This window comes from Notolabrus celidotus, chromosome 7 (genome assembly GCF_009762535.1).
Source record: "Notolabrus celidotus isolate fNotCel1 chromosome 7, fNotCel1.pri, whole genome shotgun sequence".
NCBI lineage: Eukaryota > Metazoa > Chordata > Actinopteri > Labriformes > Labridae > Notolabrus > Notolabrus celidotus.
Window position 1 is genome coordinate 37989632 of NC_048278.1, and position 25355 is coordinate 38014986.

The 25355-nt window shown below is 42.9% G+C and overlaps 1 protein-coding gene across 1 annotated transcript; it reads left to right on the forward strand.

Moving 5' to 3' along the window:
* The first annotated feature begins 1592 nt into the window (after positions 1 to 1592).
* On the forward strand, positions 1593 to 23493 carry capn9 (calpain 9). The gene is made up of 21 exons (XM_034688958.1): positions 1593 to 1727; positions 7671 to 8114; positions 9022 to 9091; positions 9184 to 9302; positions 10853 to 10986; positions 11803 to 11971; positions 12059 to 12142; positions 13464 to 13549; positions 13914 to 13991; positions 15853 to 16013; positions 16116 to 16273; positions 16395 to 16603; positions 18032 to 18068; positions 18160 to 18240; positions 18330 to 18387; positions 20954 to 21018; positions 21155 to 21223; positions 21337 to 21415; positions 22869 to 22985; positions 23088 to 23146; positions 23248 to 23493. Exons 1-21 carry the CDS (start codon positions 1689 to 1691, stop codon positions 23272 to 23274), a joined length of 2343 nt encoding a protein of 780 aa, XP_034544849.1. The 5' UTR covers positions 1593 to 1688; the 3' UTR covers positions 23275 to 23493.
* Positions 23494 to 25355: the final 1862 nt, after the last annotated feature.

The window sequence follows — 25355 nt, forward strand, 5'->3', positions numbered from 1 at the left end:
GACTCTCACAGTTATGGTGCGTTCAATGACACTTGTGTTAGTGTTTGTTACGTTTCCTCTCACCGTTCCTCCTATACTCTGATAATCTCGTGCACACAGCGCTGCAGGAGCCTCATTGGTCAACAGAGCTGTCATTAATGGCCTTAATATGGAGAAGGGTTTGGGCCACTGATGTGAAGTCCTGCCATTTTTCTCAAAATTCCACCTTTAAGATGAAAGGAATAACTAGAATCAATCTAATTCTAAGATCAAAGGCAGAATTCTAAGGTCAAAGGTGGAATTCTGAGATCAGAGGCGGAATTCTAAGATCAAAGGCAGAATTCTGAGATCAGAGGCGGAATTCTTTGATCAAAGGCAGAATTCTAAGATCAAAGGAGGAATTCTAAGATCAAAGGCAGAATTCTAAGATCAAAGGAGGAATTCTAAGATCAAAGGCGGAATTCTAAGATCAAAGGAGGAATTCTAAGATCACAGGTGGAATTCTAAGATCACAGGTGGAATTCTTAGATCAAAGGCAGAATTCTGAGATCAAAGGCAGAATTCTAAGATCAAAGGTGGAATTCTAAGATCAAAGGAGGAATTATAAGATCAAAGGCAGAATTATAAGATCAAAGGCGGAATTCTGAGATCAAAGGCAGAATTATAAGATCAAAGGCGGAATGCTTAGGTCACAGGCGGAATTCTAAGATCACAGGTGGAATTCTAAGATCAAAGGCAGAATTCTAAGATCAAAGGAGGAATTCTAAGATCAAAGGCGGAATTCTAAGATCAAAGGAGGAATTCTAAGATCACAGGTGGAATTCTAAGATCACAGGTGGAATTCTTAGATCAAAGGCAGAATTCTGAGATCAAAGGCAGAATTCTAAGATCAAAGGTGGAATTCTAAGATCAAAGGAGGAATTATAAGATCAAGGGAGGAATTATAAGATCAAAGGCAGAATCATAAGATCAAAGGCGGAATTCTGAGATCAAAGGAAGAATTATAAGATCAAAGGTGGAATGCTTAGGTCACAGGCGGAATTCTAAGATCACAGGTGGAATTCTTAGATCAAAGGCATAATTCTGAGATCAGAGGCGGAATTCTTAGATCAAAGGCAGAATTCTAAGATCAAAGGAGGAATTCTTAGATCAAAGGCAGAATTCTGAGATCAAAGGAAGAATTCTAAGATCACAGGCGAAATTCTAAGATCAAAGGCAGAATTCTAAGATCAAAGGAGGAATTCTTAGATCAAAGGCGGAATTCTTAGATTAAAGGTGGAATTCTAAGATCACAGGCAGAATCCGAAGATCAGAGGCGGAATTCTAAAATCGAAGGCAGAATTCTAGAATCAAAGGCGGAATTCTAAGAGAAAATGCAAAATTATGAGGGAAAGTTGGATCTAAAAATGTAATTTAATTTGCCCCTACCGTCTCTTCTACGTTATACCTCTTTTTTTAACATCAAATAATAAATTCAAACTTAACTTGTTGGAAAAACAAACACTTGGAGATAAATCAACTCGATAAAAACTAACTTTAATGACAGAAACCATGTTTTTGAAACATTTATTGGACCATGTTTTAAAGTCTATGGTTTAAAGAAAGCAGTGATGAGATTTTTTTTCAAAGCACATCTCAGACATGGACAGGACGAATCAGCAAAGAAACAAGGTGTACCAGATTGTCCACAGGGGGGCGCCAAGATCAACATGCAGCCCAACAGGAGCTTCAAAGGAGAGATGATGAATGTAAGTTGAATCTTTTAACATTTGTTTTTTAGCTGTAGACACAGGCTTTCAAATAAAACCAGGCTCATGTGGGCTGATTCCTGGAGATCGTCTTGGTGTTGAACTGAATAAAAGGAACAAACTATGAAATATTATCATCGGGGAGCAAAATCCAAAACAACCGAGGCTATTCAGAAAATACTGGTTGCATTGATGAAGTCCAGAGCAGGAATATCAAATCGGACAACTTATCATGTGGAGTTTAAAACTCCAGAAAAGGAGGAAATGGTTTGGTCCTGGTTTGTCTCTACGTTTGCTTTTTGTAGGATTTTTTTTTTTGCAATGACAGATCAACACCGGAAGTGTTCTCATATTTTCCTTTTTCAATTTTTCAGAAAAAACAGAAAACAAAACTTTTTGTAGGATTTGAGTTGAAAATGTTAAGAGCCGTGTTGACGACATTTCTAAGAATGAAAGGCTTTATTTTTTACACTATCCGTATCAACTCTGCAATCCTTGAAAAATGTTAATATTTATTATTTTTAGAATACTTTGGTGACCAGGACAGCTGCTGTTCTAGAAACTGGATTTTTCATTCCAGCTATGGAACATTTCTTTCCTTTCTTTGATAACCTCTGTTTCCTCCTGTATCCTAAAACAAGGAATAAAAACAGAAGTCATAATTAAACTCTCTGAGCCCTGCAGAAAACCAGCTCAGGATCCCTTTGGACTGAGTTAATTCTGGATTTGGGCTTCCCCAGCAAAGCCCACAAGTCTTCAAGTGTAGTCAAGTTCGGACATTTAGAGTCCGGCTTTGTTTTGCACCCAAAACCTGCTCAGGAAGGTTAGACTGAGCTTGTACCTGAAAGGTAGAATGCTGCCTGAAGTGTCTTCCACCCAGGACAGGTGTTCCTTGAGCTCCCTGCAGAGGGCGCTGTTGTTTTTTGCTGTGCATCCTCACCATCCATTTCTGAAGCTTTAAAAGCAGATGGATACCATTTCTTATCTTCCTTATCTTGAAGTTTTTCCCATGTTGCATTCTTACTTGAAAGGAAGTACTTCTGCTCTGTGGTGTTGCCTCTTTAAGACTACTTTTACTTCTTTTATCGCAGTATTATAACTTAATCCACAACTGCCTTCTTCTTTCTCTGAGAGAGGAGGAACAGAAGTAATAAGTAGTGACTGATTCAGGTCTCTTTAAAGCTCCAGTAGGGAGTTTTTAGATGTTGCAAAGCAGTCTGAAACTAATATTGATGTCTCTTTATAAGCCACATAACAAACCCAGTCATCAGCGTAAAGGTTGACTCTTTTGATATAACAATACTTAATGCCTTAAGATGCTCGTATCGTGTTGCTGCACGCTGCAGAAACCAACCTTTTTGCATTTTCCACAACAAAGACACATGTTCAACACGAAATACTCAAAAATATAAGAGTTACAGTTTTGTCCACAGGGGGCGCCAACATCCACTCAAACCAAAACATCGCCTGTCATCCCAAACGAACTCTAAGATGCGATTTAAAGAAGCTAACATCCGAGTAAACGCTCATACAGCACATCCCAGCTGTGCAGATACACACTCACGTCCAGCTATGTGAGGAATCCTGAGGCTGTCGGCAGGAATGTGGATGTTGTAGCAGACAGAAACCGGCACAGAGTCTGATCCTGATGTGGGCGGGTGGCAAGGTGCAGCAAGGACGACGATGGCACACCCCGACTCTGTCTGCAGGGCTCAGAGGCACGAAGAGAGGGAGGGAAGGATTATTATCTGTAACCATGCACAGATTCAGTGACAATGATCTCCTGTGCATCAGCATCTGAAACGCCCTCTAACCATGCAGCCAGTTATTGTTCTTTATCTCTCTGCAGCTGTTCTCTCTTTCTGTTGTGGTAGTTTCTTATCTTCTTCTTTTTCTTAGTAACATCAATAATACACAAATCAATACCATATAAGTCTCTTTAGCATAGTGCTGCTCAGACCTGCTGTCCTTCTGCATCCCCTCTTGAAATCTAGAGTATTTTAAAGGGATAGTTCAGCTGTTTTGAAGGGAGGTAGTGTGAGGTATTGGAGATGTTGAGAAGCCGGCTGGATAACCAGAACATACTGATCACACCGTGTGATATCCTAACTTAGAATATTGATGGTATCATTTTATAACACAGTAACTATCTTATAATGAATTTGATGGTATCCTAACTGTACGATATAAGTATAAGTATTCTATTAACTTATTGTTCCTTGATCAAATTGTGCTGCAGTGAGTAGAAATGTTTTCGCCCTGAAACAAAAAAGGAAATAAAAGAGTAAAAAGTAAAAAGCCAAGGATTCTTGTTTAGCTGGGACTGAACGCCAAGGAGCAAAGATGTGTTTTCAGTCGTGTTTTAAAGTGATCCACAGACTGTGCAGCTCTAACCTGGAGAGGTAGGCTGTTCCACAGCTTTGGGGCCGCTACTGAGAGAGGCTCTGTCCCCACGAGTAGAGAGTCTGGACCGAGGTACTGCCAGGAGCAGCTGGTTTGATGACCTAAGTGCTCTGGAAGTACTGTGAGGCTGTACAAGGTCTGATAAATAAGACAGTGCCAGACCATTTAAAGACTTAAAACAATGAATAAGACCTTGAACTGGATCCTAAAGTTAACAGGCAACCAGTGCAAAGACTCAAGGACAGGACTGATGTGATCCTGTGTCGTGTTGTATCCTATCATATCGTATTGTTTCTTATCATATCACAGTGTTTTGATCGCATTGTATTACATCATATTGATCCTATAAGACCACTTTGTATTCCATCCATCCATCTTCTTCCGCTTATCCGGGTCCGGGTCGCGGGGGCAGCAGTCTCAGCAGGGAAGCCCAGACACTCCTCTCCCCGGCCACTTCCACCAGCTCTTCTGGGAGGATACCGAGGCGCTCCCAGGCCAGCTGAGAGACATAGTCTCGCCAGCGTGTCCTGGGCCTTCCCCGTGGCCTCCTCCCAGTCGGACATGCCCGAAACACCTCCCCAGGGAGACGCCCGGGAGGCATCCTAACCAGATGCCCGAACCACCTCATCTGGCTCCTCTCGATCCGGAGGAGCAGCGGCTCTACTTTGAGCCTCTCCCGGATGTCTGAGCTCCTGACCCTATCTCTAAGGCTGAGCCCAGCCACCCTGCGGAGAAAGCTCATTTCGGCCGCTTGTATTCGCGATCTCGTTCTTTCGGTCACTACCCACAGCTCGTGACCATAGGTGAGGGTCGGAACGTAGATTGACCGGTAAATTGAGAGCTTTGCCTTCTGGCTCAGCTCTCTCTTCACCACGACAGACCGGTACAGCGCCCGCATCACTGCAGACGCCGCCCCGATCCGTCTGTCAATCTCCCGCTCCCTTTTCCCCTCACTCGTGAACAAGACCCCGAGATACTTGAACTCCTCCGCCTGGGGCAAAGACTCCCCTCCGACCCGGAGAGGGCAGGCCACCCTTTTCCGACTGAGCACCATGGCCTCGGACTTGGAGGTGCTGATCCCCATCCCCGCTGCTTCACACTCAGCTGCAAACCGTCCCAGCGCGAGCTGGAGGTCACCGCTCGATGGAGCCAATAGGACGACATCATCTGCAAAGAGCAGAGACGGAATCCCAAGGCCACCGAACCGGAAACCCTCCGCCACTTGGCTGCGCCTAGAAATTCTGTCCATAAAAGTTATGAACAGAACCGGTGACAAAGGGCAGCCCTGGCGGAGTCCAACCCCCACCGGGAACGAATTCGACTTACTGCCGGCAATGCGAACCAGACTCTGGCTCCGACAATACAGGGACTGAATGGCCCGTAGCAACAAGCCATCCACCCCATATTCCCGGAGCACCCTCCAAAGGATACCTCGGGGGACACGGTCGTAAGCCTTCTCCAGGTCCACAAAGCACATGTGGACTGGTTGGGCAAACTCCCATGCCCCCTCCAGCACCCTCCCGAGGGTATAGAGCTGGTCCAGTGTTCCACGGCCAGGACGAAAACCGCATTGTTCCTCCTGTATCCGAGGTTCAACCAACAGCCGGACTCTCCTCTCCAGCACCCTAGAGTAGACTTTCCCAGGGAGGCTGAGGAGTGTGATCCCCCTATAGTTGGAACACACCCTCTGATCCCCCTTCTTGAAAAGGGGGACCACCACACCCGTCTGCCACTCCAGAGGCACCGTCCCCGATGTCCATGCAACGTTGCAGAGGCGTGTCAACCAGGACAGCCCTACAACATCCAGAGCCTTGAGGAACTCGGGGCGGATCTCATCCACCCCCGGGGCCCTGCCGCTTCGGAGCTGTTTGACTGCCTCCGCGACCTCGGCCCCAGTGATGAACGAGCCCACCACCAAATCCCCCGGCTCAGGTCCCTCCTCGGAATGCATGTTGGTGGAATTGAGGAGATCCTCGAAGTATTCCTTCCACCGCCCGACTATACTCTCAGTCGAGGTCAGCAGCTCCCCATCCACACTGTAAACTGTGCGAACAAAGGGCCGCTTCCCCTTCCTAAGCCGTCGGACAGTTTGCCAGAACCTCTTCGAGGCCGACTGAAAGTCTTCCTCCATGGCCTCACCAAACCTCTCCCACGCCCGAGTTTTCGCCTCGCCAACCGCCCGGGCCGCAGATCGCTTGGTCTGCCGGTACCTGTCAGCTGCCTCCGGAGTCCCACAAGCCAGCCACGACCTGTAGGACTCCAACCTAAAAGCAACCTAACAGGGTCCTCCGCCAGACGTTCCCAGCAGACCCTCACTGTTCGTTTGGGTCTGCCAGGTCTGTCTGGCATCCTCCCCCGCCACCTGATCCAACTCACCACCAGGTGGTGATCAGTTGACAGCTCTGCTCCTCTCTTCACTCGAGTGTCCAGAACATACGGCCGCAGATCAGCCGATACGACTACAAAGTCGATCAGCGATCCGCGACCTAGGGTGTCCTGGTGCCACGTGCACTTGTGAACACCCTTATGTTCGAACATGGTGTTCGTTATGGACAAACTGTGACTCGCACAGAAGTCCAACAACTGAACACCGCTCGAGTTCAGATCAGGCAGGCCGTTCCTCCCAATCACGCCCCCCCAGGTCACGCTGTCATTGCCCACGTGAGCATTGAAGTCCCCCAGCAGGACAATGGAGTCCCCAGTCGGGGCGCCTTCCAGCACCCGTCCCAAAGACTCCAAAAAGGGTGGGTACTCTGAACTGCCGTTCGGTGCATAAGCACAAACGACAGTCAGGACCCGTTCCCCGACCCGAAGGCGCAGGGAAACAACCCTTTCGTCCACCGGGGAAAACTCCAACACACAGGCAGAGAGCTGGGGAGCTATGAGCAAGCCCACACCCGCCCTCCGCCTCTCACCCGGTGCAACTCCAGCAAAGAAGAGGGTCCAACCCCTCTCGAGAAGGTTGGTTCCGGAACCCGAGCAGTGCGTAGAGGTGAGCCCGACTATATCTAGCCGGTATCTCTCAACCTCCCGCACCAACTCCGGCTCCTTCCCCACCAGAGAGGTGACGTTCCATGTCCCAAAAGCCAGTTTCCGTAACCGAGGATCGGACCGCCAAGGCCCCCGCCTTTGGCCGCCGCCCAATCCTCTTCGCACCGGACCCCTGTGAGTCCCCCTGCAGGTGGTGAGTCCACGGGAGGAACACTTTGCAAAACTTTGTATTGCATGAATGTTTTATTGGGGCACTGGTTAGCTTAGCTGTTTAAGCCCATGCTTTGTGCACTAAGGCTGTGGATCTTTCCTCCTCTTCTCTACTCCAAACATTTCCTCTCTGATCTGGGGAAGCCCAAAGGGCCAGTATCCTCCTCCTAACTCAACACTTGATTCTGATTGGCCAATCAGGGCCTTCTATGGTCTGCTATCTCTGCACAGTGAACCGCTGCATCACCTGCTGCAGCTCCATGTTGCAACAACCTGTTTATGATAATAATCCCTGACTCGTCAAACCATCAGTGAGTGAATTCTTTAAGTTTCCTGCAGGCCAAACCCAAACAGAGAGATAAGAGTCAACAGAGCGACTCAGAGCGAGAGAGAGAGAGAGAGAGGGAGTCAGCAGGGGCGAGGTTCACCAGCCTGGGGAGGACAAACCAGTTTCTGTCTGGAGGGTGTGTACCAGCCCTGCCCGACCTGACAGGCTCGTCCCTGCCTCACACACACAGCAGGCGACTCGCTCCATCACACACCAGCTCTCGTCTCCTCGCTCCCTCATTGAACAAGATGCCTCTCCAGTCCAATCTGTCCCGCAGGGGCTACGGCTCCAACAAGGCCGTGGACACGCAGTCGGATGGGAAGTCGTTCGATGAGCTGAAGCAGGAGTGTCTGCGGGAGGGGGTCCTGTTCGAGGATCCAGACTTCCCAGCTGTGGACTCTTCCCTCTACTACAGCCAGACTGTGCCCGTCAACATTGAATGGAAGAGGCCCAAGGTGAGTCCTGACTCTGTCTGACTCTTTAAATTCAGGGTTCTAGGAAGCTTGGATGATGCTCTGGTGATCACAGTATCTGAAGGAGTGAGCGGGCGGTGAGAGGAGAGTTTAAATGTCTCAGTCAGTGTCAGAGGAGGCTGGAGGTGTGTTGAATGAAGCCTCTCTTGGTGTGATGAGATGTTATTTCACTCCAACAGGGGTTAGGATAAAAACACTCAGATGTTCTGAAGCTTCCCGGCTCTGAAAAGTCTGATTTGGTCCAACTTGAATAAATAAAACTCTGATCGCCGGCTTATGTGAGGATCATTGTTTCACAGAGTTTACACTCTTGAGTTTGTACTTTGCTTTATTGCGTTAACATAAAATAAGCAATCAGCTGTTTATCCAGTCGTTGCAGCAAAACCAGTCCTGCTGGAAATCAGTGTAAATAGAGCCAAGTGCAAGCCAGCTCCTCTGCAGACTTTATCCCCACACGCCTCGCTGTAATCTGCTGTGACAGTCTGCAGGGCTGATATATCGCCTTTCAGCTGATCAGCTCCAGATTTGAGTCGCAGATCTTTACGTGATGCCACCCTATGCCGAGTATGACAGTTGCATAGTTTGTTTCCGGTGTCTTGAATTGTTAGAATGCCTTCAGTGCTGATCTCCACTGAGTAAACTCTGAGGAACTAATCACTCACATTCGTTACAATCACATTTCTGTATTGGGCGTTCCTTCAGAGTAAATGCTTGGAGTTTTTTGGTGTGTGTGTGTGTGTGTGTTCCACTGACTGGGATTCAAAGCTGATTAACATGCCAGGAATGTGAACACACCTATTAAAGGCACCTGTGTCACCTTTCAACTGTCATCCCTTATTCTTTTATTCAACAAACCAACCTGTTTTTTTTGTTTTCCTCTGTTTTCCAGGAGATCTGTGAAAACCCAAAGTTCATCGTGGGCAAAGCTGACAGGACAGATATCTGCCAAGGACAGCTCGGTTAGTTCTCACTCATCAGCCTTTTTTTTTTATGTCTCTCATGTAGATGTGTTTCACTCATTTTCCCATAATGCACCTCTTTGTCACCACAGGGGACTGCTGGCTCTTGGCAGCTATCGCATCCTTGACACTCAAAAAAGATACCCTGGCCAAGGTCGTCCCCCACGACCAGGACTTTGATCGAAGATACGCCGGCATCTTCCACTTCCAGGTACGCTCAGTGGATTGACTGATGATGTCTGAACACAGGAGGTTCAGTGATCCACTTCTGTCTCATGTGCTCAAAAATACAAAACAAAACAGAACTATACTTTAACATAAAAATATACCACACAGATTAATGTAGAATAAACAGAGGTACAAATGTAACACCATTAAAAAAACAACGCATCATTTATTTAAAGAAACATTGACACAGACTGTATACCAGCTGGTAATCTACTTTAAGCTAACTGTTCCCTCACTATATACTAGCTGTAAATCTATTTTAAGCTAGCTGTAAATCTACTTTAAGCTAGCTGTTCCCTCACTGTATACTAGCTGTAAATCTACTTTAAGCTAACTGATCCCTCACTGTATACTAGCTGTAAATCTACTTTAAGCTAACTGTTCCCTCACTGTATACCAGCTGTAAATCTACTTTAAGCTAGCTGTTCACTCACTGTATACTAGCTGTAAATCTACTTTAAGCTAACTGTTCCCTCACTGTATACTAGCTGTACATCCACTTTAAGCTAACTGTTCCCTCACTGGTATACCAGCTGTAAATCTACTTTAAGCTAACTGTTCCCTCATTGTATACTAGCTGTAAATCTATTTTAGGCTAGCTGTAAATCAACTTTAAGCTAACTGTTCACTCACTGTTGACTAGCTGTAAATCTATTTTAAGCTACCTGTAAATCAACTTTAAGCTAACTGTTCACTCACTGTTGACTAGCTGTAAATCTACTTTAAGCTAACTGTTCCCTCACTGTACATTAGCAGAAAAATGTCTTTAAGCTAGCTGTTCCCTCATTGTATACTAGCTGTAAATCTATTTTAGGCTAGCTGTAAATCAACTTTAAGCTAACTGTTCACTCACTGTTGACTAGCTGTAAATCTATTTTAAGCTACCTGTAAATCAACTTTAAGCTAACTGTTCACTCACTGTTGACTAGCTGTAAATCTATTTTAAGCTAGCTGTAAATCTACTTTAAACTAGCTGTAAATCTACTTTAAGCTAGCTGTTCACTCACTGTATACCAGCTGTAAATCTACTTTAAGCTAACTGTTCCCTCACTGTAAACTAGCTGTAAATCTACTTTAAGCTAACTGTTCCCTCACTGTACATTAGCAGAAAAATGTCTTTAAGCTAGCTGTTAACTCACTGTATACTAGCTGTAAATGTATTTATGCTAACTGTTCCCTCACTGTACATTAGCAGAAAAAAATCTTTAAGCTAGCTTATAACTCACTGTATACTAGCTGTAAATCTATTTATGCTACCTTTAAGCTAACTGTTCCCTACCAGCTGAGATTCTACTTTAAGCTAACTTTAAGTCAACTTTACATTTTTTTGTAGTCTGAGTCTGACTTTATGTTAACTCTTACTGTCAGCTAACTGTACTAACTATGTGTTATCTGTAGATTCACAGTAAGTGAACTATATGCTGTAGGCAAGCGCTCTGTTAGCTAAGGATTTAATGTTGTGTAATTGTTATCTGTACATCTACTATATTGCTCTAAGCTAACTTTATGCTAACTGAATGTATTCTGTTTTAGTTCTGGCAGCACAACCAATGGCTGGACATCGTGGTGGACGACAGGCTGCCGACAGTGAGAGACAAACTCATCCTGCTACACTCAGCCTCCAACGACGAGTTCTGGAGCGCCCTGCTGGAGAAAGCTTACGCCAAGTAAGGAAACTTATTCAGTTTCAAATGTTCTTGTGGAAATGTTTGTTTTCATGGATTGCCATCGCAGGAAGTCTGTAATTTGGGAATCGTGTATCCTCTGTAGAGCACAAACATGCTTTCTTTACTTTCATGGCAGCAGAGTTAGATGTTAGCCATGCTTTGCTCCAGACAAAAATATCTCAACCACTCTCCAACATATTTAAGTTCAGTTTGGTGTTCATTGATTTGATGACCTTGGTGATTTAAGATCTTCTACTCCAAGGCAAACACCAGTCACCAAGTCACAAAGTCTCAGTATCGACAACAAAGTTTGAAAGTTCTGCTAAAACAAAAATCCTCTGTAGCTGTGTTTAATCCAAAGTGTTGCTTTGCCAGAACAAAGAGACAGACTGAAGGATGGATGGTGAGCAATGTCAATATTATTCTTGCAAAGCATCATGGGAAGTTACCTTTTCACTGAGCCTATGATAACATGGTGGCGTTGGCATTTTACACAAAGCGCTAATGTTCCTCACATATGGTCATCCCCATGTTCCTGTGGTTATATGTTCCCGGTAAAGATCCAAAGTTTGGGAACATGTGCAGCAAATTTGGGACCTCCGGTTTCAGGGAGTGTGTGCTGTAAATGGGTCATTCCAGCATGTTTACCTCAGGAAACATCCAACTTAAAGAAATATGATTGCTTACAGCAGAAACTCCTTTGAACATTTTTAAAAAGGCCGTTTTTTTACGGGATGAACCAAGATTACTGAAAGAGTCGGGACACCAGGATTTAACCTCAACTTGAGAATTAAAGCAGCACTTTTTCTTTGTCAGACTTCACGGCAGCTACGAGTCCCTGAAGGGCGGCAGCACCATGGAGGCCATGGAGGACTTCACCGGTGGAGTGGGCGAAATGTACGAGACCAAGAAAGCTCCAGATAACCTGTTCGCCATCATGAAGAAGGCTCTGGACAGAGGATCCATGATGGGCTGCTCTATTGATGTAAAGACAGAAACCTCCTCCTGACATACGGTTTATTAATCGATGTTTCTAGAGTTCGTCTTCTCATGTTGTCCTGGTTTTCTCCAGATCTCCAGCTCTGCAGAGTCCGAGGCTAAGACGAGCTCTGGCCTGGTGAAGGGACACGCCTACTCGATCACAGGCGTGGAGGAGGTAAGAGAGCACAACCACAGTCCAAGTGGTGTTCGCATTTAGCTAAGAGCACTGTTGTACTTCAGAAAAGCTTCCTCTGACTTGCATGTTCTGAGCAAGTGGCGACCTCCATCTTGATAAGAAAAACAGAGTCCAATGCAGAAGTCCTAAAAACTGCAGTTCCTGGAGTGTCCACTTGAGGCTGTCTCCAAAAGCTCAGGAAACCCCATTAACCCCCGTGTTAAAATCCTCATTTTTGGATCAGTCATAAACATGTCTCCAGCTTGGTACAAAAAAACACAGTTACATGATTAAACATAATTAGGGGTGTGGCTAGGGGCGCTGGTGGCCTAGCGGTCTAAGTGCCTCAAGTATTAAGGCAATAGTCCTTGTCGCAGAGGTCGCCCGTCGACTCCTGGACAGACAACCATTTGCTGCATGTCTTCCCCCGCTCTCTACTACCAAAGCTTCCTGTCTCTCTTCAGCTGTCCTGTCAATAAAGGCGTAAAAGCCCAAAAATATAATTTAAAAAAATAATAATAATTGGGGATGCGGCTGACTTTGACAGGCAGGTGCTTAGTAGCTAAAAGCTAGGAGGCTAACGGGTCCCTTTAAATCAGTTTACGGTGCTTCTCACTGAGAGGGCTAAAGGTTTGGTTGAGTCAGCATTTCCAGCATGGCGACCACCATCTTTGGACTTCAAAACTTTGGGCTTTAAAATTCTAAAAAGAAAGTCTAGGTTTTGGAGTCAGTGGTCCAAAGTAAAGTTTAATCCTAGCAGCACAAACTTCAAAAACAAAGACGAGGGAAGGAGTTTAAAAATTCTCCATGAACAGTTAAAATCAGGAATGTGTTGCAAATTTAGAAGCAGAGTTTTGTAGGAGTGCATGCTGCTGAAAGGTCTTTTTTAACACAGTGATATATCAGCCTGGTAAAAGGACATCCCATACTCCAACACAGGCCTTTAGGAAGGGAGAGCTCTAAAGCAGGAAAAGCAAACGCACAACCAAAACTCTAAGGCTGTTTTCAAAACGGCGTGCTACATACTACCTACGAATGTAGTAGACGGTAGATACTGCCAACTACATACTGCGTTTGAAGGTAGTATGTAGTACGTCTGTTCTGTTGGATCTGGTCTGCAGGATGCTGGGTCAGGCGTTGCTGGATTTCCGGTTTTGAAATTTTCCTGAATCAATAGACATCCGGGGAGTTTTGGAATACTGCACATTTTGCTCTTGTTCACATACTACAGACTGAAATTAGGCAAAATCAGTACGTACTGCTAGGATCGTAGGCGGTTTCGAAAACAGCCCTAAGTGTTTGTTCTCGTCTGTTTTTTAAGGTGAACTACAGAGGACGGAAGACGAAGCTGGTCCGTGTCAGAAACCCCTGGGGTCAGGTCGAGTGGAACGGACCCTGGAGCGACAAGTAAGCAATAAATGACTTTGAAAAATATATCAAATATGTAAAGAAATATATTTCAGTATGTTGCTTGTAGGATTGGATGGGAAAAAAGTCTCAAAGTCTTCTTTAAGACAACCAGAGTGAAAGAGGAAAATATGCAATATTTGTTCAGTTAATGTTCAGTAAACACAAAAACAGTGTTGTCTCCCAGTTTCCATTCAAATTAGTGAACAAATAAAGGAACAAAACAACACGCACATGACCAAGAGTGACTTACAGCTTAGATTTTATGGAGCGCAGAGTCAAAAGAAACATTTTGAAATCACGAAGAATGTTTGAAGAAGTTTGACAAAGTGTGAGCGTCTTGGTTTTGTTCTTGCCGTTTCAGATCCGGAGAGTGGGATTATGTCGACCAGTCTGACAAAAATCGCATTCAGCAGAACTCAACAGAGGATGGAGAATTCTGGTGAGTCCACAGGAACACAGTGTGAGGAGCGCAGAGTTTTAAAATGCATGAACAACAAATTTAAAGGCACAGTAAGCGTTTTTCATGTTGTGTTGATTCTGGCGCCCCCTCTGGATGAAACCGGCAGTGCTCTTCAGGGATGAAGGCTGCATTTCACATTCTGAGACGACTTTTATCAGGATGCGGAGTGATGAGGTCATGTGTTGATTTGTAGCTACGTCAAATTATGAACTGTAACGTAACAACGAATAAACTTTGTAGCCTCTGATTTATGAATGTTAGCTAGCTTACAAAAGGTGAACGGACGTACCGGTTTAACGTTACCCGTCACAGCCCTGGTGTCATGATGTCTGTAAATATGCACACGGTTTAGTCCTCAAAGAACAGTGAAGCATTCACATGCCTCATAAACATTAAAGGTGACATATCATGCAAAATGGACTTTTTAATGGTTCTTTCCCTGAAATATGTGTCCCTGTCTACAAACCCCCCGAGAATGAAAAGAATCCATTCTGCCCCTGTTCTGATTTCTCCACCTTTCTGTAAATGTGTGTGAAACCAGCCGTTTCAGACTTCAGTGTTTTTGTTACGTAACAACAATATCCGGTCTGTAACAGGAAGTCAGAGCTCGGAGCTTGTTCAGCCCATAGACTGTATAAAATACAACTCAACCCCTCCTCCGTTTTTCATTCCCTGCACACATGTGTGCTAACAAGGAGCTTAGGAGGGAGGCATGCTAGTTGTAGGCTGTCTTAATAAACACAAAGGTCGCTTTGACTCCCCACGTCTGCAGATTTGAAGATATAGTGGATGATTTTTATTTATCATGGATAAGTGCTAGCGCTAGTTAGCATAGCTACATAGCTACATGTTCATAGCTGTAGCTGTAGCTGTAGCTGTGTACCAAGACACACGTCGACATACTGACAAATAAAACAACAAGAAACACTAAATCTGTGACCAATCCTTCAGAAAAGGTCCCGCTGCCTTTCTGGCAGAGGTCGGTTTTACTCCCCACGTCTGCAGATTTGAAGATCTAGTGGATGATTTTTATTTGTCATGGATAAGTGCTAGCGCTAGTTAGCATAGCCACATAGCTACATGTTCGTAGCTGTGTACCAAGACACACGTCTACATACTGATAAATAAAACAACAAGAAACACTAAATCTGTGACCAATCCTTCAGAAAGGTCCTGCTACAGGCGCCTCTCCGTCGGGATCAGATTCAGAGGGTTGAAGTATCTCAGTATCTCTGAGCAGCCGTGTATATTCAGCCAACATGTAAACATTAGATCAACGTGCTGGAGAGCCGAGGCACATCCACTTCCTGAGGGGGCGTGGTCAGAGGGAAAACAGAGTGTTCTGATGAGGAATGAAGAAGAGGACTTTTCAGGCAGACCAAAATCTGATTTCAAAGTGTTTTTTTGAGCATAAACTTTAAAGACATGTTTTGGGGACCTCTTAGACCGATATATGTTGATGAAAAAAGCGTGATATGTCCCCTTTAAATCCTGTTCATAGCCGGTTAGCTCTTTTAGCTAGCAGAGCCCTTGTTGAAGATTTTCTCCATCTGAAATAATATTTCAAAAGAAACTGACGTGTGTTTGATAATCCTGCTTCAGTGTCAGCCATGAGGACTAAACAAAAGAAATGTATCTAAAGAAAAAACTCCTCACTGTGCCTTTAATTTAAAGCAGCCTTAAAACAGAGCTTTTACATTGATTTAACCAAATGTACAGAACATCCTCCCGAAGGCATTTTAGAAACATAAATGTTGATTTTAACATTATAGTACTTAGAAATGTCTATTTATGGCGTGTTAGTACGAAGATGTCACGAACTTGTGCATTTTGTCCTCAGGATGGAGTTTGAGGACTTCAAGAGGAACTATGACAAAGTGGAGATCTGCAACATGACGCCTGACGACCTCACGGACAACACAAAGCGTCACTGGGAGGTCAACATGTTCGAAGGAAACTGGATCCGGGGCTCCACAGCTGGAGGCTGCAGGAACTTCATCGGTACATCCATCTCTTGCTGTTCGAGCATCGAGCTGCTCAAACGTGTCCGAGTTGGTGTTTTTTTTTTAAAGCTCTCTAAAGCTCCACGTCTTTAATCTGCAGACACATTTTGGACCAACCCGCAGTTCAAGCTGCAGCTGGAGGACGCCGATGATGATGACGACGTGTGCAGCGTGGTCATCGCTCTGATGCAGAAGAACAGGAGGCAGCTGAGGAAGGAAGGCATGGACATGGAGACCATCGGCTTTGCAGTGTACGAGGTCAGAGAGGATGGATACAAAGTTTAATGTGCTGACAACAAAACTTAAAATGAAGAAGATGAGAGCAGTGAAGATGTGTTTCTTTTCTACCAGAGTGTCAATGAGTTTCTTTTCCCTCCAGGCTCCAGACGATGAAGACCAGCAGGGCAAAGACTTCTTCCGTTACCATGCATCCAAGGCTCGCAGCAAGACCTACATCAACATGAGGGAGGTGTCGGAGCGCTTCACGCTGCCTCCTGGGAAATACCTGCTGGTTCCCACCACCTTCCAGCCCCACCACGAGGCCGACTTCATCATCAGGATCTTCTCTGAGAAGCAAGCCAAAGCTCTGTGAGTGAAAATAAGAAGACTCAGAGAAACACTGCACACAGAATTAGAAAAAAGGGATCAAAGTCAGAATTCCAAGACCAAAGTCAGACGAAAAGATCAAAGTCAGAATTCTGAGATAAAAGTCAGAATTCTAGGATCAAGGTCAGAATTCTGGGATCAAAGATAGGCTTCCAGGATCAAAGTCAAATTTCTGAGATCAAAGTCAGACTTCCAGGATCATAGACAGACTTCCAGGATCATAGTCAGACTTCCAGGATCATAGTCAGACTTCCAGGATCATAGTCAGACTTCCAGGATCAAAGTCAGAATTCCAGGATCATAGTCAGACTTCCAGGATCATAGTCAGAATTCCAGGATCAAAGTCAGAATTCCAGGATCATAGTCAGACTTCCAGGATCATAGTCAGAACTCCAGGATCATAGTCAGACTTCCAGGATCAAAGTCAGAATCCAGGATCATAGTCAGACTTCCAGGATCAGAGTCAGAATTCCAGGATCATAGTCAGACTTCCAGGATCATAGTCAGACTTCCAAGATCAAAGTCAGACTTCCAGGATCATAGTCAGACTTCCAGGATCATAGTCAGACTTCCAGGATCATAGACAGACTTCCAGGATCATAGTCAGACTTCCAGGATCATAGTCAGACTTCCAGGATCATAGTCAGACTTCCAGGATCATAGTCAGACTTCCAGGATCAAAGTCAGAATTCCAGGATCATAGTCAGACTTCCAGGATCATAGTCAGACTTCCAAGATCAAAGTCAGAATTCCAGGATCATAGTCAGACTTCCAAGATCAAAGTCAGACTTCCAGGATCATAGTCAGACTTCCAGGATCATAGTCAGACTTCCAGGATCATAGTCAGACTTCCAGGATCAAAGTCAGAATTCCAGGATCATAGTCAGAATTCCAGGATCATAGTCAGACTTCCAGGATCATAGTCAGACTTCCAGGATCAAAGTCAGAATTCCAGGATCATAGTCAGAATTCCAGGATCATAGTCAGACTTCCAGGATCATAGTCAGACTTCCAGGATCATAGTCAGAACTCCAGGATCATAGTCAGACTTCCAGGATCATAGTCAGACTTCCAAGATCAAAGTCAGAACTCCAGGATCATAGTCAGACTTCCAGGATCAAAGTCAGACTTCCAGGATCAGAGTCAGACATCTGAGATGAAAGACAGAATGCCAGGATCAAAAAAGAGTCTGACTTCTGACAAATGTGGATAAACAGTTCTCTTCCTTTGTTCACATACAGGATATCATTCTCTTGATTTTAAGATTCATATTAATGATCAAAGAAGCCAAAACATGAGACTTTGCTTGTTGGTATAAAAGCAGCATCAGGGCAATAACATAAATAAATAACAAACACAGAATCCCTGAATATTCCTGGTGTCTGACTGATATCTGCTTCTGTTCCAAAGGGAGATGGGGAGCACTGTGGACGCTGACCTCCCAGAGGTAAGTAAAGCACCCAGGAATCATAATCCATCATCGTGTCTGAATCGATCCCCGCGGTCTGACCGTGCTGCTGATGTGTTCTTCCCTCCAGCCGCCCATGCCCAGCGAGCCGGAGGACGAGACAGACGAGGAGAAAGGCCTGAGGAGGCTGTTCGACCAGCTCGCAGGAGACGTAAGAAACATCCACGAGATCAGAACATGAGGTTTAATGTGTGACATGACCCGACCCTGAGTCTCTCTCCTGAATCCTCTTCTCTACAGGACCAAGCGATCTCTGTCGTAGAGCTGCAGCAGATGTTGAACGGAGTTCTCAGCAGACGTACGTAAACGCAACAGTTCACGTGTTCTTTCGTCTTCTTCTTCAAACATTCACTGACGCTGATTTCTTTCAAATTACTTGAACTGTCCTTTTGATATCTTGTTCCAACAAACTTATCTTGCTTGATGCATTGGAAGATATTTTTACCAGCCCGTGACAGAAACCTTGAATCAAACGTAAACTGACCGTCTTCTTCTGCGAGTCCTTCTTACACTTCAGGCGTTTTTCGACCTATAGGAACTAGGGTCTTAATTTAGTTCAGGGGAAGATAATCTCCCCCCTAAAAAGCCCCTGCTAGGGGGGTAGTACTTTTCAAAGGTCCCGGGACTTTCGGGGGGCGGGGCCTGCAATGCTGAACGTGTCTGATTGGTAGATTAACCGTGTTTTTATTCCTCCCTCCGTCCACAATAACATCACACACATCTGTGATTCACTTGATTTCTCTTTCTTTCATTAGTTTTTATTTGTTCTATCTTTTTTGTATGTGTGTGTACTTTTCAAAAGAAGAAGCTGTGATTCTCTTGATTTAGCAGCTTGTAACAGTAGTCTTCTCTCAGCCCACCGTGAATGCGTCTCTCCTCCCGGTGTTCCGGTTTTTAAAGTGACCCTGTAAACTGGAGACCTTCAGCTGAACGTGTCAGTGTTTGTGTTGATTCATTCATTGCTTTTTCCATGTTTTTAACCGCAGGCACAACATTTTCACTTTTTTTCATGTTTTTCTGCTTTTGGAGCACAATTTCAAGTTTGAGAAAAATTTATTTTTTCATCTTTTTTGTCAATTTTTTTTTGTCAATTTTAATTTTTTTCAAAAAAAAAATTGTGAAATTTTTTTTTTGTCAAAAGATTTTCAAAAATTTTTTTGTCAAATTTTTTTTGGTCAAATTTTTTTTTGTCCAAAATGAATTTGTCAAAAAATAAATTTCAAAATTTTTTGTTCAAAATTTTTTTTTCAATTTTTTCCAAAAACCATTCACAGTCATTGTTTTTTCCATCTGTGATTCACTTGATTTCTCTTTCTTTCATTAGTTTTTATTTGTTCTATCTTTTTTGTATGTGTGTGTACTTTTCAAAAGAAGAAGCTGTGATTCTCTTGATTTAGCAGCTTGTAACAGTAGTCTTCTCTCAGCCCACTGTGAATGCGTCTCTCCTCCCGGTGTTCTGCTTTTAAAAGTGACCCTGTAAACTGGAGACCTTCAGCTGAACGTGTCAGTGTTTGTGGAGTTTAAACAGCTGTTGAAACACAGAGGGAGTTCCTGGGAATGCAAACTAGTTTAGTTTTTATTAAGATTTCAAAATATCCTCATCAGATATTTAATGATGGTCTAAAGACGTTTATGAGGGATGCATCCGGCTGAGAGTCTCCAGTTAACAGGGTCGCCGTTTAAACCAAAACACCGGGCGATCTCTGCGATCACGGCTTTTTGAGTTCAAAAGGATTTTAAAGCCGTGTTGAAACGTCTTTGCTACTCGCGCTTATCTCCTCTCACGTGTTGATTCAGTGAATCCATCTGTGATGAAATATAGCACCATCTAAAACAGACCAGCTGAGTCTCTTCATGCTAACAGGCTAACTGTTGTGTTGCTCATAATGATACCTGCCTGTCCGTCTGCTTCTATGGTGTCATCTGTGATGAATGGCATTCCTCTTTGTGTTACTGCCCTCTACTGGTGTTGATTCATTCATTGCTTTTTCCATGTTTTTAACCTCAGGCAAAAAAATTTCACTTTTTGTCATGTTTTTCTCCTTTTGGAGCACAATTTCAAAGTTGAGGAAAATACATTTTTTTGACAGGCTCCTGGTCAACTTTTTGGTTATTTTTTTCTACGTCAAATTTTTTTTTTGTTCTTTTTTTTTTCGTCAAATTTTTATTTTTCAAAAAAAAAATTTTTTTTTTTTTTTTCAATTTTTTTTTGTCAAATTTTTGTTTTTCAAAAAAAAAAAAAAAATTCTATTTTTTTTCTCCCCCAAAAAAAAAAAAAAAAGGTTTTTTTTCAAATTTTTTTTTTTTCAATTTTTTTCCCCAAATTTTTCAAAAACCATTCAGTCATTGTTTTTTCCATATGTGATGAATGGCATTCCTCTTTGTTTTACTGCCCTCTACTGGTCTGGTGGTGTAGTGCATTTACTTTGTTTCTTTCTCCATGCGTCACTGGCCTGATTTACACAATCTACCCGGGACTTTGAAACGCAGACAACAATGGGGGCACAGGAACCTTTTAGTTCAGGGGGAAGTAGTCCTGGGGGCTAAAAGACCCTGGGACTCTTGGTCGAAAAGCACCTTAAGTGCCCAAACGCCACGTCTTTTTTTACGAACTGGGGAGGAAACTTTCGTTGGTGCGGTTAGAGTCCCTCGCTTTCACACGCTGCAGTTAAAGCTAGCTAGCTGGTTCCTTAGTCTTCTTCTTCTGTTGCTGCTTCTTCTTCGTCTTCTCTCTGTTTTATGGCGGGTTACAACCAGCGTAAAGACGCTCTACTGCCCCCTACTGTGAACCTATTCATTATCGTTAAGAGTTGAATTGTGCAACAGTCAGTGTGTTACATTTCGTGTGTTTTGTTCGTCTGCAGGAAGAGAGATTAAGTTCGACGGCCTGAGTCTCAACACCTGCCACAGCATCATCAACCTGATGGACGTATCCTTACACTACGATACACACAAACCTCAGCTGTGTGACTTTATCTCGTACGGTCTTTGTTCCTCTTCTTCTGCTTTGATCCAATGACACCGACGTAAAGAAGGAGGAGCTTATTTCCTTGACAGAGATCCAGGTGGACAACACGGGGATGCTGGAGTTCCAGGAGTTTAAGGTGTTCTGGGAAAAGATGAAGAAGTGGATCGTAGGTTTCGTGTGATTGAATCAGGATGAAGGATGTTTTTTAACACTGATGTTTTTCTATGTTTAATGTTAAATACTGCTGAGGTTGTTGAAGGTGAACTCTCCTCCTTCCAGATGCTCTTCCTGTCCTTCGACACGGATCGCTCAGGGAAGATGTCGTCGTACGAGCTTCGTAGCGCTCTGAAAGCTGCAGGTGAGCGAGGACAGAGAGTTAATCAAACTCTGACCGACATCCTGAAGACTTTAAATCACCTCTTTGTTTGTGTCTGTTTTCTTTTCTTGGCAGCTGTTTGAAGTGTTATTGTGTTTTTTCTGTGGTCCCAGATTTTTAACTATTTTAGAGCTTTTGAAAAAAAAGCACAAAAAAAGTTCACTTTTTTTATATGAGGATTATTTACAAAGTCAAACTACACTTTACTTAAGAGACATCATTCAGCTAAGAATTCAGTTTTTAATCTCCAAAATCTGAGGATGAAGTCAGAATTCTGATTACATTTTTTATTACTAAGAAAGAAAAAAATCTGTTTTTGTAGAATTTTATTGTTCTTGAGATATTGTTGATCTTCGCCTCAGAATTCCAAGAAAATAATTCTTTTTTTTTTTGACTGTTATCTCGTTATCTTAATTTAAAGGAAAACAAACAGAATTCAGATTTTCTTTTTCCTGGATCTGAGATTATTTTCTGAATTCTGACTATAATCTCTGAATCTTAAGAAAGAATGTCAGAATCCTGAGTTAAATTTTAAAAGTCTAAAAAGAAAGTTTCAGATTTTTTTTTTATCTCAGGTGTGAGAAAAAAATAGAATTCCTTACAAAAGGTCAGAACTCTGACTTTGCAGGATTCTGTTTTTTTGGTTGTTTTTTTTTTAGAATTTTGACTTTCAGCTTATTATTACAAGAAAATCTGGAAATATTTTCACTCTGTATAATATTTTGAATCTTTAGAAAAACAGTCTTTTTACTCAGAATTCCAGGAATAAAAAAGTCACTTTTTTTGACTATTATTTAAGAATCAAAATATAAAGAAAAAAACAAAAACAGAATTTTGAATATTTACTCAGAATGTCAAGAAAAAAATGTAAAAACCGTGACTTTAAATTTTAGAATTCTAAAACAGAAATTATAAATTCTGACTTTAAGAAATAAAATAGATAGTTCCTTGAAAAAAGTCAAAATTCTGACTTTGCATAATAATCTTCATTTATTAATTTGTAGAATTTCAACATTTATTAGAATCCTGCCTTATCTTAAAATTCCAAGAAAAACAAGTAAATATTTTGACTCCATTTAATATTTTGAATCTTTAGAAGAACAGTCAGAAGTTTGACTTATTTTAAGACCATAAATTATCATCAGAAACTTTAAATTTGTATAAAGAATAATAAATCCTTCCTTTGATCTCAGATCAGAGAGAGTAAATGTTAAACTGAACTCTGAGGAGAAGGTCAGAACTTTAAAAGAGTCAGTGTGTTTAGTTTGTTTTTCAGGTCTGGTGTGTTTGAGTTGTGTCTGGTGTTGTTTATGTTGTTGTTTAGTAAACACAGTAGAGGTTTAGTGGTGAGCACATGATGTCAGTGAACGTGTGATTATCTGTAGTTTTAACATGAAGACCAGGTCTGAGTGTTTCCCTCTGCGTGTTCTTGCAGGCATGCAGCTGAACAACCAGCTCCTGCAGCTGCTCAGCCTCAGGTTCGCCGATGAAAAATACGACATCGACTTCGACGACTACCTCACCTGCATCGTCCGCCTGGAGAACATGTTCAGTACGTCCCTCCACAAAGACACACTCTGAACCCTCTGCATGAAACCAGATCATCACAATGTGAAGTTACTCTGTGCTGACTCAAAGTCTTTCTCTGATCCAGGACTCTTCCAGGCCATGGACAGCTCAAAGAGGGGGCGTGTGAGGTTGAACATGATGCAGGTAAAACCACATTCATCAAAGACCTGGTCCCGCAGTCTCTGCAGATACTCGTCATCCTCGTTGTGTTCCGTGTTTCTGAACTCATTTCTCTCTCTCTCCAGTTTCTGCTGATGTCGATGAACGTCTGAGGAGAGGATCAGACGCCACCAGAAGAACAAAGCGAGAGCAGTAATGGTGCATTATGGGTTCTCTTTTTTTTCCTCCACATCTGTCTCTGTTGGAGTGGAATAATGTGAGATACTTTCTGTGTTTGGGGATCGAGGGATCAAATGTTGGAATCAGCTGATTGAGCTCGTGGACAAAAGTTTTATTTTCTCAGCTTTCTGCTTCAATAAAAACACGTTTGGAATAAAACGCCCGCCTCTCTCTCTCTCTCTCTCTCTCTCTCTCTCTCTCTCTCTCTCTCTCTCTCTCTCTCTCTCTCTCTCTCTCTCTCTCTCTCTGGAAGCGTCACTGAGTTCGACTGATTATCTTCCACGTCCACGTTACAATCTCATGATTGGCTCAGACTCTCCACCTCTTAAAGTGGAGCTTATTCTGGTTATTTCATGTATTTCTACTTATGATAAAACAACATTTATGCAACCCTGATTCCAAAACAAGTTCAGACTCGGTGTCAAATGTTGATAAAAACCAAATTTGATGGTTTGCAAATAATTTAAAATAAAAGTTAGATTTTTTCTTTTAATTCTTTTTTTTGTTTTTTAAAAGAGGCAACACAGAAGAAAAAAATAACATTTAGAAAAAATAATAAAAATGTTACAGAAACAAAATATATTGTCACATACAAAGAAATAACAAGGCCATCAATGAAAAAAAAAATTGAAAAAAAAATTAAGATTAATAAAATAAAACAAGATAAAAATCAGAAAAATAAAATGCAACAAAATAAAATCAGTAAAATAAAATGAGATGAAAATCAGAAAAAGAAAAGAAATCAGAAAAATACAATGAAATAAATTAAAATCAGTAAAATAAAATAAAAATCAAAAAAATAAAATGTAATAAAATAAAATCAGTAAAATAAAATCAGATAAATATCAGAAGAATAAAAATAAATACGATCTAGTAAGATACAATTAAAATTAAAATGATGCTTCTATGCTAAACAATGGTCATAATGGTAATATTGCAGTCGGGGGCTGAAAGGAAATGACTCCAGGTTAAAAGCCAGATTAAACAGGTAAGTCTTTAGTTCACTTTAAAAACACTCAGAGAAACACAGATGTGTAAGCGACCCATGTCATGACTGCACCCTTCACTCAGACTTCTTAATGCCAGCTGCTTGTTACATTTCTGCAGGAAGTCAGGGTGAGCCAATGAAAGAATGCAGCAGGAAATATTTATGAGAGAGTCACTCTGAGGGAGTGAGGAGGGTCAGTGACTTTTATTTCATGCACCAGGTGAGATCCTGCAGCAGTGACACATTTCAGAGCTCCTGAGAGTTTCTGTAACATCTCATGTGACAGAGGAGAATGAGTCTCTGCAGTGAGAACAGGCTCCATGCAGGAGGATCAGAGGTTCACAGTGCAGCCTGTGAGTGTCTGTAACACTTCATGTGACAGAGGAGAATGAGTCTCTGCAGTGAGAACAGGCGCCATGCAGGAGGATCAGAGGTTCACAGTGCAGCCTGTGAGTTTCTATAACATTTCATGTGACAGAGGAGAATGAGTCTCTGCAGCATCACAGTGAGAACAGGCTTCATGCAGGAGGATCAGAGGTTCACAGTGCAGCCTGTGAGTTTCTGTAACACTTCATGTGACAGAGGAGAATGAGTCTCTGCAGCATCACAGTGAGAACAGGCTCCATGCAGGAGGATCAGAGGTTCACAGTGCAGCCTGTGAGTTTCTATAACACTTCATGTGACAGAGGAGAATGAGTCTCTGCAGTGAGAACAGGCTCCATGCAGGAGGATCAGAGGTTCACAGTGCAGGCTGTGAGTTGTAGGGTTTTGATTGCAGGTTGTCGTCGGGTGGACGGATTTTTTCAGAAGAAGAAGAATGTTGATGGAACCGGAAAAACTGGAAACATTTCACCATCTGTGATGTTTGTAGAGCGATGTGGAAACACTGGAGCGTGTGGGCGGGGCCTGACAACAAAAAGAAAGCTTGTTATCAGGAGATTTTACGACATCATCAATCACCCTGCAGAGATTGTTCTGTCTGAACTTTTCTCTCAAAGAGACTCAGAGTCAAACCTGGAACACCAA